The sequence below is a fragment of the Carcharodon carcharias genome, chromosome 8, assembly GCF_017639515.1.
Source record: "Carcharodon carcharias isolate sCarCar2 chromosome 8, sCarCar2.pri, whole genome shotgun sequence".
Classification (NCBI taxonomy): domain Eukaryota; kingdom Metazoa; phylum Chordata; class Chondrichthyes; order Lamniformes; family Lamnidae; genus Carcharodon; species Carcharodon carcharias.
The window spans coordinates 162,849,847-162,865,130 of NC_054474.1; the positions used below are offsets into that span (position 1 = coordinate 162,849,847).

General features: G+C 43.0%; 1 protein-coding gene across 4 annotated transcripts in view; it reads left to right on the forward strand.

The window, feature by feature from the left end:
• LOC121281002 (disabled homolog 2-interacting protein-like) overlaps nucleotides 1-15,284 on the forward strand; it is a 425,229-nt gene that overhangs the window by 153,737 nt on the left and 256,208 nt on the right. For 3 of the 4 annotated variants that reach the window (XM_041193534.1, XM_041193536.1, XM_041193535.1), the window contains exon 3: nucleotides 14,975-15,093. In XM_041193534.1, coding sequence (XP_041049468.1) covers nucleotides 14,975-15,093 — 119 coding nt within the window. Of the gene's footprint in view, nucleotides 1-14,974; nucleotides 15,094-15,284 lie in introns of those variants that run through there. The other variant, XM_041193537.1, reaches the window with a different exon arrangement.

Sequence of the window (15,284 nt, forward strand, 5' to 3'; positions counted from 1 at the left end):
CAACTGGGATATGAGCAGTGTAATAGGCACAGAGGGCTCAACGTTCTTGAACTGTATTCAAGAGAACTTTTTTAGCCCGCACGTAACAAGCCCAATGAGAGGGGGTGCAATTCTAGATTTAACCTTAGGAAATGAAGCTGGGCAACTGGATGAAGTAAAAACAAAAAAACTGCGGATGCTGGAAGTCCAAAACAAAAACAGAATTACCTGGAAAAACTCAGCAGGTCTGGCAGCATCGGCGGAGAAGAAAAGAGTTGACGTTTCGAGTCCTCATGACCCTTCGACAGAACTTGAGTTCGAGTCCAGGAAAGAGCTGAAATATAAGCTGGTTTAAGGTGTGTGTGTGGGGGGGGCGGAGAGATAGAGAGACAGAGAGGTGGAGGGGGTTGCCCCCTCCACCTCTCTGTCTCTCTATCTCTCCGCCCCCCACACACACACCTTAAACCAGCTTATATTTCAGCTCTTTCCTGGACTCGAACTCAAGTTCTGTCGAAGGGTCATGAGGACTCGAAACGTCAACTCTTTTCTTCTCCGCCGATGCTGCCAGACCTGCTGAGTTTTTCCAGGTAACTGGATGAAGTAGCAGTGGGTGACCATTTTGGAGCTAGTGACCATAAAACAGTTAGATTTAATATAATTATGGAAAAGGATAAAGATGGAACAGGAGTAAAAGTTCTAAATTGAGGAAAGACAAATTTTACAAAGCTGAGAGGTGATCTGGTGAAAGTGAACTGGTTACAGCTACTTGAAGGGAAATCAGTGACAGACCAGTGGGAGGCATTCAAAAGCAAGATTTTACGGGCACAGTATATACATGTCCCCACAAAGGAAAAGGGCGGCACTGCTGTATCTAGAGCCCCCTGGCTATCTAGAAGTATACAAGGTAAGATAAAGCAGAAAAAGAAAGCTTATGACAGTCGTAAAAAAAACTTAATACTGCAGAAGGATTATAGAAAGTACAGAGGTGAAGTAAAAAGGATAATTAGGAAAGCAAAGAGAGGATATGAAAAAATATGGGCAGGTAAAATCAAAGAAAACCCAAAGATATTTTACCAGTACATTAAGAGCAAGAAAATAATTAAGGAAAGGATAGGGATGATCAGAGATGTATATGGTAAATTGTGCTCTGCAGAAGATGTGGGCAGGGTTCTCAATGAGTACTTTGTCTCTGTCTTCATTAAAGAGAGGGATGAAGCAGATATTCTAGTTAAAGGGGAGGAGTTCGAAATATTAGATACAATAAGCAAAGTGAGAGTGGATCTGCAGGAGGAACTGACATCCTTGTATGTGGATAAGTCATCAGCGCCAGATGGATTATATCCCAGGCTGCTGATGGAAGCCAGGGAGGAAATAGCGGTTGCTCTGAGGATCATTATGCAATCCTCACTCGATACAGGCGAAGTACCAGAGGATTGGAGGTCTATGAGCGTTGTACCATTACTTAAAAAGGGTGTGAGGGATAGACCAAATAATTATAGGTGGGCAAATCATTAGAATCGATTCTGAGAGACAGGATAAACTGTCAGTTTGAAAGTAACAGATTAATCAAGGATAGTCAGCATGGTTTTGTTAGGGGAAGGTCTTACTAATTTGATCAAATTTTTTGAGGGAGTAACGAGCAAGATTGATGAGGGTAGTGCAATGGATGTTGTCTACGTGGATTTTGGTAAGGCATTTGACAAGGTCCCACATGACAGACTGGTCAGAAAAGTAAAAACCCAAGAGATCAAGGGGAATGTGGCGAGTTGGATTCAAAATTGGCTCCACGACAGGGAACAAAGAGTAATAGTTGATGGATGTTTTTGTTAATGGAAAACAGTTTCCAGTGGCGTTCCACAGGGCTCAGTGTTGGGTTCCTTGCTGTTTGTTATATATATTAATGATTTAGACTTAAATGTGGGTGGCATAATTGGGAAATTTGCAGATGACACAAAAATTGGCCGTGTAGTTGATAGTGAAAAGGATAGCTGTTATCTCCAGAATGATATCGATGGTTTGATTGAGTGGGTGGAAAAGTGGCAGGTGGAATTCAAACCAGAGAAGTGTGAGTTTATCCATTTGAGGAGGATATTGGGAGGGGCAGAGGAAGTGAGAGACCTTGGTGTGCATGTGCACAGGTCCCTGAAGGCAACAGGACAGGTGGATAAGGTGGTAAAGAAAGCATATGGAATGCTTTCCTTTATCGGACGAGGTATGGAATACAAAATCAGGGAGGTAATGATGGAACTGTATAAAACACTGGTTAGGCCACAGCTGGAATTTTGTGTACAGTTCTGGTTGCCACATTACGGGAAGGACATAATTGCTCTCGAGAGAGTACAGAGAAGATTTACAAGAATGTTACCAGGGCTTGAAAATTGAAGCTATGAGAAAAGATTGGATAGGTTGGGGTGTTTTCCTTGGAAATGAGGAGCCTGAGGGGTGAACTGATTGAGGTGTACAAGATTATGAGGGGCCTAGATAGAGTAGACAGGGATTTCCCGTTTCCCCTGGTAGAGAAGTCAATTACCTGGGTGGGGGGGCACAGATTTAAGGTGATTGGTAGAAGGATTAGAGGGGACATGAGGAAAAAGTTCACCCAGAGGATGGTGGGTGTTTGGAATTCACTGCCTGGTTCGGTGGTAGAGGCAGAAACCTTGAACTCATGACCAGGTGCTGGAAGGTGAGATTAAAATGGGTAGTTCTGTCGAAGGGTCATGAGGACTCGAAACATCAACTCTTTTCTTCTCCGCCGATGCTGCCAGACCTGCTGAGTTTTTCCAGGTAATTCTGTTTTTGTTTAAAATGGGCAGCTGGTTTGTAAAAATATTTTCTTTTTCGGCCAGCACAGACACAGTGAGCTGAAAGGCCTCTTTCTGTGATATAACTTTTCTATGGTTCTAATGTTGGCCCTCATCAGAGCCCAGTCAGGAACTTCTGTTGTTTCAGTTTTTCCACAATATCTCCAAAGTGTAGTCTATAATCCCACATGCACATGATTAGGCACTGGCCATCAGTTGTCAGTGTGCTGCCTGGCTGTCAGCTAATTCTCACAGCCCACTATGCTGTGACCTCAGGAGATGTGTTCATCAACCTCACAGTATCTCCTGCTGCTGTTCCACTGATGTCAGTTGTATGTGGATGACACAATTACTCGTGTTGACTTAAACCAGCTGTGTGTGTGCCAACAAAAACAGAAAATGCTGTTAGACCTGCTGAGATTTTCCAGCATCTGTGGAGAGAGAAACAGTTAACATTTCGAGTTCACATGGACTCGAAATGTTAACTGTTTCTCTCTCCACAGATGTTGCTAGACCTGCTGAGTTTTTCCAGCATTTTATGTTTTTGTTTCAGATTTCCAGCATCCGTAGTATTTTGCTTTTATATTGTGTGTGCGCCAAGGTTCATTGTGAATGCAGTTTGAGGTGAGAGACTGCAGTTGGACACCGTCTTCCTAACAATCAAAATCCAGAGGCTACCATAACTGTCGGGAGGAAGATGTGGTGGGCACGTTCAATTGTGTTTAAGGTAGAGATTGATTGATTTCTGATCAACAATAGCATAAAGGATTATGGGAGAAAGTGTAGGTAAAAGGCATTGAAGTGTTTGATCAGCCATGATCATATTGAATGGTGGAGCAGGCTCGACAGGCTGAATGGTCTTCTCCTGTTCCTGTGCTTCTATAAATTAGGAGAGAGAGTGTAGAAAGGACCCCTGTGTACTGAACCGTCTCGAGGATTGTTATATTATCAATATAATGCATAGTCTGCTCTCTCAGGCCTCTGCAGGGTCCATGTAGGAAACATTTTTGCCTTGGCTGGTGTGTCCAAAATGACAGTTCATGGTCTCGCACTAATGCTAAGGCCATCTAAGAAAGAGACTTCTAAGGGTTTTGATAATTGCAGGGTCCGAAGTGGTTGTACCTCAGAAACTCATTGTCTGGAAGAGGCACTCTTGGTGAGGATATTGCAAAGAAACCTTGAAACTTCACAGCATGATAAAGATGTCAAGGGTTCTGGGTTTATGGTGTCAGTGTGGCGACTTGGGGGGGGTAGGCAGGAGCACGATCATGCTTTATCAGTCAGCATTGAGGAGCGATTTCAATGGGGCATTAGTGCTCTCATGCTGCTACTCCCTGTTGACCCATCCATCTGGTTATGCATGAAAGAGCGATCTCTCTGGTCAGCCCCACTTTGGAAGCAGGTGTCAGGGTGACATGAAGGCATCCCTGGTGAAATATGATGTCCAACTACTGATAGACTGCCATCCATGCATACTGACTTGGTGAGAGTTTGGGTGAAATTGCTATTCTAGTTAAAGTTGCCTAAGGTCATGGGAGAAGAGAGTGTTGTTCAGGTTCTAGAGCAGCCATTTATCACCGAGGCTATGCATTTAATTGTTATTTAGCACATTTATATGTCAAACCAACATCAGGGCAGATGATGAATGCTGATATTTAATTAAGCTCTCGGAAAGCATGGAACTTTTAAGAGAAATAATGACTATGAGCAAAAAGGTACGGGGGCCTTCCAGTCAGCAAAGTCGACAAACCAAACAATTGTGAAAAGGTGTCGGCACCTTACTGCTCCTGGATTCTGGTAGCTGCCAATAATCACGGCCATGTCTGCCACATCATACGCCTGCTATGGTATCTTCATGTGGCTCATCAACATCCTGGCCCTTGTCAGCTCCATCCCCTTCAACATCCTCCATGTCGGAGGAGGCATCTCACTCCTCCATGTCTCCCTCAAGCAAGACATCCTCACTTTGCAGCTTGTGCAGGATGCACCAGACAGTGATGATCCTGGACACATCTGTGTTGAGTATTGCAGAGCCCTGTTGGATCAGTCCAGACATCTGAAATGCATCTTCAAGAGGCCTATTGTCTGATCTATCAAGGACCTGGTAGAGGCATGTGCAGCATTGTACCTCTCCTCAGCAACACTCTGTGGGTAGCAAACTGGGATCATCAGCCATGTCTTCTGGGGGTATCTCTTGTCCCTGAGGAACCAGCCCTGTAATCACTGAGGTTCCTCAAAGACCTGTGGCACCTGTGAGTGGCTCAAAACGCAAGAGTTGTGAGAGTTCTGTGGGTACCAAGCACAAGCATGTAGGATTTGCTTTCTGTGATCACAAATTTGATGTTGAATGATTGAAATCCTTTTCAATTGATCAAACTCTCAGGCTGCTGCCAGGGAGCTCTCAAGGCCAGGTATCCAGTTGATGGTGCCCTGCACTTGCAGGAAACCAGATATCGCTGTGAATACCACCAGTCTGTCAGCCTGGCTTTCGGCATTCTTGCAGAACTGGGCATTCTGGTGAGCCAGTCATAAATAGTGTGTTGGAATCCCAACTAGAGGGCACCAGTTGAGATCCCAGGGTTCATTCAGATCTGTATCAATTCCTACCTAGGGGTGCAAGAGGGAGTTTTATAGAATGCTTTAGGCCAAATGAGGAGGAAGCAAAATGTCAAAAATATTACAGCTCTGTTGAAACAATTGCAGAGCAGCATTGTCAGAGGCTGTGGTAAATAGGCAGCTCAAGCTATCCCTTTGCCTATAAAAAATTCAGCATGGCTGCAGGTAGCATTTATTACAAATAGTATGAAAATGCACTGACATAACTTTATATTCTACATTTAAATTATAACTAAATAGGTCAGGGCCAAAATAAATTGCCTATCAAAACTTTGTGAACATCCTATTAAAATCTATTATGGATAGTTCTTTACTGAATCATTCTCACTGGCACAGCTTCAACTAATGTACTTAAGTCATTTGTTACAAAGAAAAGTAAAGAAAAGCTGTTTGTTTAATTGAATAACTATATTATTGTATTAAATTAAATGTAATGTTTAATTTAAGAAGCTATAATAGAAATAACATATGTATTGTTACTTGTATTACATGATTTTCCCACACCATTCTGGCACAAGGTGAAAACAAATGCTAAAACAATTAGCAATATTCGAAAACTCCTAGACAGGAGCATATCTTTGCTGGTAAAGCTTAGAATCCAAAACTGTTTTTGAAAGGATTTTTTTAATGCGTTCATGCGATGTGGGTGTTGCTGGTAGGCCAGCATTCATTGCCCATCCCTAGTTGCCCTTGAGAAGGTGCTAGTGAACTGCCTTCTTGAACCACTGCAGTCCATGTTGTCTGGGTACACCCACAGTGCTGGTAGGGAGGGAGCTCCAGGATTTTGATCCAGCAACAGTGAAGGAACAGCGATATGTTTCCAAGTCAGTTCAAACCCGGGTCCCCAGAGCATTACTACCCTTGGTCTCTGGATTACTAGTCCAGGGACAATACCACTACACCACTGCCTCCTTGCTTGTAAGAATTCGGTATATTTAAAAATACTTGTCTGATTTGCCCAGGTCTAATTACTATGAAAGAAGACTTTTTAAAATTTATTTTCAGGATGTGGGTGTTACTGGTAAGAACTGCATTTGTTGGCCACCCCTAGTTGTGCTTAGAAGTTGGCAGTGGACCTCCTTCTTGAAGTACGAGCAGTTTGATACAACTAGGCTGCTTGGGAGGTCAGTTAAGAGTCAACTACATTGCTGTGGGACTGCAGTCACAAAGAGGCCAGGCTCGGTTTTATGTCCACTTTTTATTTCCACATCTTTTTTTTTAAAAAAAACTAAATTATAATTCTCAAACTGCATTGGTGGGGTTTGAATTTATGCTCTTTGGATTATTGGTACAGGCCTATGGATCACTACTCCAGTAAGATAACCACAATGCGTCTATACCTCTGTATGTACTTGGTGTATCTCAGTTCCCATTTCTTCCCCAATTTTTATTCTTTAAAACTGTTACTGAGAAGCAGCTTGGGAAATATATATTTCAATATTTATTCCACTGTGACATCAAGTTATATTCCATTATTGCACTCAATTTTATATTAAAACTTCACTACCAATTAATTGTCACCTGTGAAAATTCTGGCAGTCCTATAGTTACTGAAACATGCAGCACTTCACTAAATCTATATGTGTAGCAATTTTATTGAAGCTTCTTTTTGAATTAACGAACTTTCTAAAATGTTACTAGTTCTATGGTTTTTCAGAAGCAGAGCTCTAAGTAATTCAGTCAGCTGTCTAATCTATGTAAATAAGTATCTATGCTGTCAAATCACAGTACCTTATTTGAGACTATTTATACTATAATTACACGTCCAACAATCGAGTACCCACCCACCACCCCTCTCCCCCCGACCCCCCACGCTCACCTCCAGCACCCACCCACCACCCCTCTCCCCCCCGACCCCACTCTCACCTCCAGCAAACCCCCCACCACCCCACTCTCACCTCCAGCATCTACCCACCACCCCTCTTCCCCTGACCCCCACTCTCAGCTCCGGCAACCCCCCCACCACCCCTCTCCCCCCGACCCCCACTCTCACCTCCAGCATCTACCCACCACCTCTCTTCCCCTGACCCCCACTCTCACCTCCGGCAACCCACCACCACCCCTCTCCCTCCGACCCCCACTCTCACCTCCAGCAACCCACCACCCCTCTCCCCCCTACCCCCACCCTCACCTCCAGCAACCCCCCACTCCCGGCTATCATATGACACATTGCAGATTGAGCTCTCAGGTCCTGGAATGGAGTTGGAATCCTTAACTGGAATTAAAAGTGAGGGAGCTCCTTCTAAAACTTTCAATTTTTGTTAAGTGTACAAATATTGCAGTTTGTATTCTCTGTATAATTAAAATATAATTCAGGACAAGAGCTCTGCATACGTGCAGGTGCACACATGCACAGAGCTATCCCTTGATCAGAAGTATCGAACATCCAGTTAGGCATTGCACTCTGATCTTTTTAAACTTGTGTTACTCAGCAATTTATATATCTGTATTCTCAGATCTCTTTGATCCCCTATCCTATTTAGTTTCTTACTTTCCAAGGAATAAGTGGCTTCTTTATTCTTCCTACCAAAATGAACCTCTAACACTTTACCATTTTGAATTCCATTTGTTTGTTATCTGCTCGCTCTGCAAATATATTTATGACTCCCTGCGTTTTGGTGCAATGCTCCACATGATAAGCTATCTCCTAAATTTGGTATTGTCTGCAAATTTTGTCTCCAGAACTGCCATTTCCAGGTCCAAATCATTTACCTATTTGGTGAACAACCGTGGTCATAACATGGATCCCTGCTGGACATTACATCCCACTTTTTACCAGTGTGAGAAACTTTCCTTAATTCCTAAACTCTGTTTTCTGTTTTTTAGCCATCTTTCAATCCATTCGGCTGACTTCACATGCCTTGACCTTTGTTAGGAGTCTCTTATGTGGCACCTTATCGAAGGCATTCTGAAAGACAATGAATAATACATCCACTGCATTGCTGTGACTAAATTATTTGAGGAAAGAGTAAACAAGGTTGGTTATAAATGACCTTCCTTTTAGAAATCCATGCTTTTTTCATATTCAGTCCCTAGATTTTATTAAACTGATCTTTTAGCAAAGATTCTAGTATTTTTCCTATCACTGGTGTAAACTAACTGACCTACAGTTCCCTCAGGCAATTCTATTTCCCTTTTTGAAGACAAGAATTACATTTGCTGTGAACACTATTCCTTTTTCTATGGAAACTTAATTTATGGATACCAATGCTTTTGGTGTCTCCTCTGTTTCTTTTAAGTACTCGCTGATGACATTTGTCTGAACCCAAGGCTTTATTTTTCTTAAGTTTGTTTAATGTCTCCTCCCTTAACGATTACAATATCACTTTTGACTTCTTCTATGGGGTGATTTCCTTTTTGGTACCCACTTCTGTGAAAACTGATGCCAAGTATCTATTCAGCATTCGTGCCATTTCAATATCACCTCCTGGGATTATCACATCTCATAGTTACCTCGTCCCATAGAGGCTCCATCTCCATTTTAATTCTCTTATGTTACTTATAGGCAGAATTTCTTCTTCGGCGTGCGGGGGTGAGCCCCTCACGCCGACGCGTAAAATGATGCACAGTGACGTCGAGCGTGAGTCCCAATGTCACTGCACGTCGTTCTGATCTTCCATTCAGCGGGCATGTGCCGGAGGCAGCTGTGCATCCACCTAACTATCAAAGGCCTGTTAAGACCATTAATACAGCAATTAAACTAACATATAGGGCTGCCCATCCAACCTTAAGGTTGGCGGGCAGACGAAGAACCCAAGCGGCCTTCACGTTTTTCACGAAACTTCATCCATGGGCGGGATGAGGTCTCATGAAAGTCTTATTAAATGAATAAACATTTTTTGACTCTTCATAAACATGTCCCAGCTCAGATATCTTTCCTTTTTTAGAAACTTTCAATTTGAACTTTGTCTCCCTGAGGCACGGGGCTGCCTCAGGGAGATTTCTGTGCTCTTTCACGCGCATGCACGAAAGAGCACAGGCCCTAAATCTCCCTCCTCTCCTCACCCGCTGATTGCTACCGGGCGCGCGTCACGCTGGGTGGGCCTTAATTGGCCCAACGTAAAATGACCCCGTGCCCGCTCCCGACCGAAGATTCGGTCTGATGTGTCTATAACTTACCATATACTTTTATATTCTTTTTGTATTTTAATTCTTTAAATCACTTGCCTAAACTCATCCTATCCTTTCTTGTTTGAACTTTGCCTGTGTTTATTGATCTTCCCTTTAAATGTTGCTTCTTATTGTTTTACTTTTTTGTCAGTAATTTTCCCCAATTTACATTCCTTAGCTTTATTCTCATTCCTCCAACCCCTTCCAGATACCTTCCACCCATTTTGAAATCTCCCTTACTCTGGCACCAAGTAGATAATGCACCTTAGATAAAAACAAAAAACTGCGGATGCTGGAAATCCAAAACAAAAAATATCGAATTCAACAACTTTAGATCTTGAACTCCCTCCTCCATCCCCACCCCCTTTCCGTTTCTTCCCCTCCCTTTTGTTTTTTCCAATAACTTATATAGATTTTTCTTTTCCCACCTATTTCCATTATTTTTAAATCTATACCTTTTATGCCGTTAGTCTTATTTCACCCCACCCCCACTAGAGCTGTGCCTTGTGTGTCCTGCCATCCATTCTAAATTAGCACATTCTTTTAGATAATATCACCACCTTCAACACCTCTTTGTTCTTTTGTCTGTGACATCTTTTGATTATCTGCTCCTATCATTGCTTGCTTGTCCCTACAACCAGCAACCCCCCCACCCCGCCCCCAACCTTAAACCAGCTTTTATTTCACCCCTCTCCTATTTTTACTCAGTTCTGTTGAAGGGTCATGAGGACTCGAAACGTTAACTTTGTTCTTCTCCGCTGATGCTGCCAGACCTGCTGAGTTTTTCCAGATAATGCACCTTCCCTGACTCACGATCACAGTGTTGATTATTCATCATTTTAAATCAATTTACACATCTTATGACTGGTGGTGTTTATTAGGTAATTCATTGTGAGTTCCTGAAAATCTGTTGATAACATAAATAAGACAAAAAGAGTATGGTTCTTTTGAAGATCATGCAGCAATTTAAAAAGCCAATACTAAGGTTTAGACTTGAATTCACAATCACTACTTTTCACAAGTAATTTCATAACAGTTCAATGTCAATTTAAGTTACTGAACACAAATGAAATACCTAGACCTGAAAATACTATATTCTGTTCAATATTTTTGCTATTCTGCTGACACTGTCTGAAGGTAGCTCAATGTTTTAGTATGCTATGGAGAAGGAAAGTAGCAGTATTAACTTACAATATGCTTTTCTAGGCCTCCTCCTTAGGTCCCCAACATCACAGTCTTAAGCCAATTCAGTTCACTCCATGTGATATTAAGAAATGGCTGGAGGCCCTGGACAAAGCAAAGACTGTTGGCCCTGACAAATTCCAGAAGTTGTACTGAAGACTTGTACTCCAAAATTGGTGCACCCCTAGCCAAGCTGTTCGGTACACGTACAACACTAGCATCCACATGACAATGTGGAAAATTGCCCAGAATTATCCTGTCCAAAAAAAGCAGGACAAATCCAACCTAGCCAAATACTGCCCCATCAGTCTGCTCTCGATCATCAGCAAAGTGATGGAAGGTGTCATTGACAGGGCTATCAAGTGGCACTTAACACAGCAATAACCTGCTCAATGATGCTCAGTTTGGGTTCTGCCAGGGCCACTCAGCTCCTGACCTCATTATGGCCTTGGTGCAACCTTGGACAGAAGAGCTGAACTCAAGGGGAGCTGAAATGACTGCCCTTGACATCAAGGCAGTATTTGACCAAGTGTGGCATCAAGGAGCCCTAGCAAAACTGAAGTCAATGGTAATCAGGGGAAAACTCTCCACTGGCTGGAGTTCGACATAGCATGAAGAAAGATGGTTGTGGTTGTTGGAGGCCAATCATCTCAGCCCCAAGAAATCGCTGCAAGAGTTTCTCAGGGTAGTGTCCTAGACCAACCATCTCCAACCTTCCTGCCATCATCAGGTTAGAAGTGGGGATGCTCGCTGATGTCACTCATTCACAATGACTCAGATGCTGAAGCAGTCTGTGTCCATATAGAACAGGATCTGGACAACATTCGAGCTTAGGCTGCTAAGTGGCAAGTAACATTCGCGCCACACGAGTGCCATCTCCAACAAGAAAGAATCTAACCACCTCTCCTTGGCATTCAATTGCATTTCCTTCGCTGAATCCCCCACTATCAACATCCTGGGAGTTACCATTGACCAGGAACTGAAGCGACTAGCCATACAAATACTGTGGCTACAAGAGCAGGTCAGAGTCTGAGAATTCTGTGGCAAGTAACTCACCTCCCGACTCCCCAAAGCCTCTCCACCATCTATAAGGCACAAGCCAAGAGTGTGATGGAATGCTCTCCACTTGCTTGGATAGGTGCAGCTCCAACAACACTCGAAACTCAACACCACCCAGGACAAAGAAGTGCACTTGACTGGCACATCTTCAACATCCACTCCCTCCACCACTGACAAACAGTGGCAGCAGTGTGTACTATATAGAACGATGCACTGCAGCAACACAGCAAGGCTCCTTCGACTGCAGCTTCTAAACCCATGACCTCCGCCATCTAGAAGGACTAGGGCAGCAGAGGCATGGGAATACCGCCACCTTCAACTTCTCCTGTAAGCCACACACCATCCTGACTTGGAACTATATCACTGTTCTTTTACTGTGGCTAGGTGATAATCCTAGAACTCCCTCCTTAACAACACTGTGGATGTACCTACATCAGATGGACTCCAGCGGTTCAAGAAGGCAGCTCACCACCACCTTCTCAAGAAAAAAACAAAAATACCCGGAAAAACTCCGCAGGACCACCTTCTCAAGGGCAGTTAAGTATGAGCAACAAATGCTGGCCTTGTCAACAACGCTCACCAGTAGCAGAATTACTGTGAAACAAACCGTGAGGTGGCCTAAAATACAGGACAAATCTGACAAATGAATTGCAACGTTCCAACGAGAAAGCAAAATCACTTTTGTCTGCTGCATAAAGCATACGCAAGGGGATGATGCTCTAAATCAAGATGGCATTTACTGGTCTCCTTTGCAAAGATAGACAGTAGAACATGAGTTGGGCATGGTCTAAGACTGCCGCTTTTTGTGTTGCAAAAATTTCTAGGTGTGTGTTTGTGTGCACGAATGAGTCAGATCCTCACTGGTGCAGCACATGGTGTGGGGGTAGGGGGAGAGCGAGGTCATGGCGTCAGAAGGGGCACGAGCGCTGCTGATGTTGGGCGTTTGCTGAGCGGGAAATGGTCGCCATCTGCTCCTCTCAGCTTTGCAACAACACTTTGCCACACTCGGCCTGGTGCCTCGCCTCCCCTCCACTTCCCTCCCCTCCCCTTCCCTCCCCTCCCCTTCCCTCAAGGCCCCAGGACCCCCTCCACCTCCAAGGTCCTGGGAACCCCTCCTGCCTCACCAGTGACAAGATGGGATCCGGGTGTCAAACTCCAAAGCCACCAACACACTGAGCAGCCACTCAGCTGATGTAGAAAAGGAGTTAGGTGCTTCTTGGCAAGTTAATTAGAATTAAACCTTTAACAATCTGCTAACAACTTTTAAAACAGTTTTTGGTGGTTGTTACTTCCGCAGGATTTAAATTCCCACGCTTGGGTTTGTTTTTTATGAATGGGCTGGAGCGAGAGCCCCAGTTATTGCCTGGTTATGGGGGTGGTCATGGAACAATGGAGGAGGCCATTCGGCCCGTCCAGCCAGTGCTGCTCTCCGGAAGGACACTGAGTTGTCGGGATTCACACTGTCTCTTCCATGCACACCATTCATCTGCATTTGACAAAAAACACAATAATCACACATCATCTGTGTGTTGGACTTATTTTGTTGAATTACAATTATCCTGTATTTGGCGACAGTTAGATCTGGTTTATCAGGAAGTAGAAAATCCACAATTAAAGTGTTACCATGTAGTGAAAGTTAAGCTTTATCTTTCTGTACCTTTAAAGAGAGTTCTACTTTACACAAAATGGATTAAATATTCTTTCCTGGATGACTTGCATATGCAATTATGTTAAAATATCGCAGCTCTTAGCCTCTACTAAATGTAAATGCCGAGTTATCAAGATAAATGAACTGCAACATTTGCAAAGAATGAAAAACCGAGAGAAGAGATGAGAGAGAATGTTGTTTTTCTTGGCTGGGGTTGTGGGGGCGAATATGAAGTTGCGCAGAGGGCCCCGCTGACTTAAATCCGCCACTTTTGCTCACCTGCATGAAACAATAAAAAATACATGTACTGCATTGATCAGTACCACAACAATCTAAGTTATTATTGGTGCAGAAAGCAGTGTTCCCTGAGATATTTACTAATATAAATGTACTTTTATGAAATCTTTCCAGAGGCTGATAATTGTGCCAAAATGCATTAAGTACTCCTTTGATTTGATTGCTCCAAAATTGTTTATTAAATGTTTTTTAAATAAAGCTTATTTAATAAATCACCATATTTTGGTAACATGGCAACTATAAAAACATTTAAAATGCTATCACTTACAAAGTTAGAAAAATCTTATCAATCGAAATAATTTTTTGTGTTTTTATTATTAAATGCGCACCTTTTATAAAACCATCATCACATCATAAGGACAGAGTGCATTTAAACACTTTACTCCCGTGTGTAACTGGATATGTTTTTCCCGTTAAATGCAATGAAAGGCAATTTAATTTGGTCAAACAATGCGACCAGACATTGTCTTTATTACATTTAAATTAATCAGCTTACATGTGTCGTGTTTTAAAATTTGTATGTGTGGTTTAAATCGTTATTGTGCTTTTAATTTCATGGACAATTTAGCATTTTATCTATTGCTTACTGACGCTTAAAAATCCTCGCACTTTGACACAGATAATGATCGCATCAGAAATACGACTTAATCTTCAGTTTTAGAGGGGGAAAAACACGGTTTGCATTCGAAAACTCGGCTCAGTTTAAAAATCTGGCCCAGTGTGAAGTCATTTAATCTAAGGTCACTCTCACCGCATACTTTTAAGGGGAGTTCTGAATAATATGTTGCTAGCCCAGTGCAACGCGTATTTATTTATACTCGCTTTGCCTTACTGTGAGAAACTTATGGAGCATTGAACTGCTATGTGTGAACAGTTTTCTGACAAGAGGAAGACTGCATGTAAAAACAGCAGAATTCATCTCTCAACCAAATTGTTAACACCTGAACAGTTACTAAATGTAACCGCAATGTTTCAAAAAAATGCAGAAAAGTTTCACAGGTGCTGAGCTGGTAACAGGCCTATGCTATTTTTTTTCTGTATCTTACACACAAGACAGATGCAGTTATTCTGAGAGTTAATAGTCGCTAAGGCAACCAAGGCAGAGGGAGTGTGCAGTGAACGCCGCGTTGCCGCTTCCCACTGTTCACAGCTGTGGGATGTGCTGATGTGCAGCGACGCTGACGATGTGCGCTGCTCACAGCAAAGGCTGTGCTGGCCAGTCGCAGACTTTCACTCGGACGGAAGTGCCTCAATAGTCTCTCCTCTTGTCATTTGCCAACAGGGGTTCCTGAGCCGTCGACTGAAAGGCTCCATCAAAAGGACAAAGAGCCAGCCCAAGCTCGACAGGAACAGCAGTTTCCGGCACATCTTACCTGGATTTAGGAGCGTGGAGAATGAAAGGTAAAGAGCTTCTCTGATGTTTTTCTTCCCTGCGTGTCTTTTACTGCTGGCACCGCACGAATATCTTTGCATTAACAAATGTCTCCTTTGTAGCGGACGTATTGCCCAATTACTGGCTTCCTTAGCGATGGTGTAATGATTTTATACAGCTGCCGAGGATTCAACCCAAATATTAATACAGCGGAATTGAA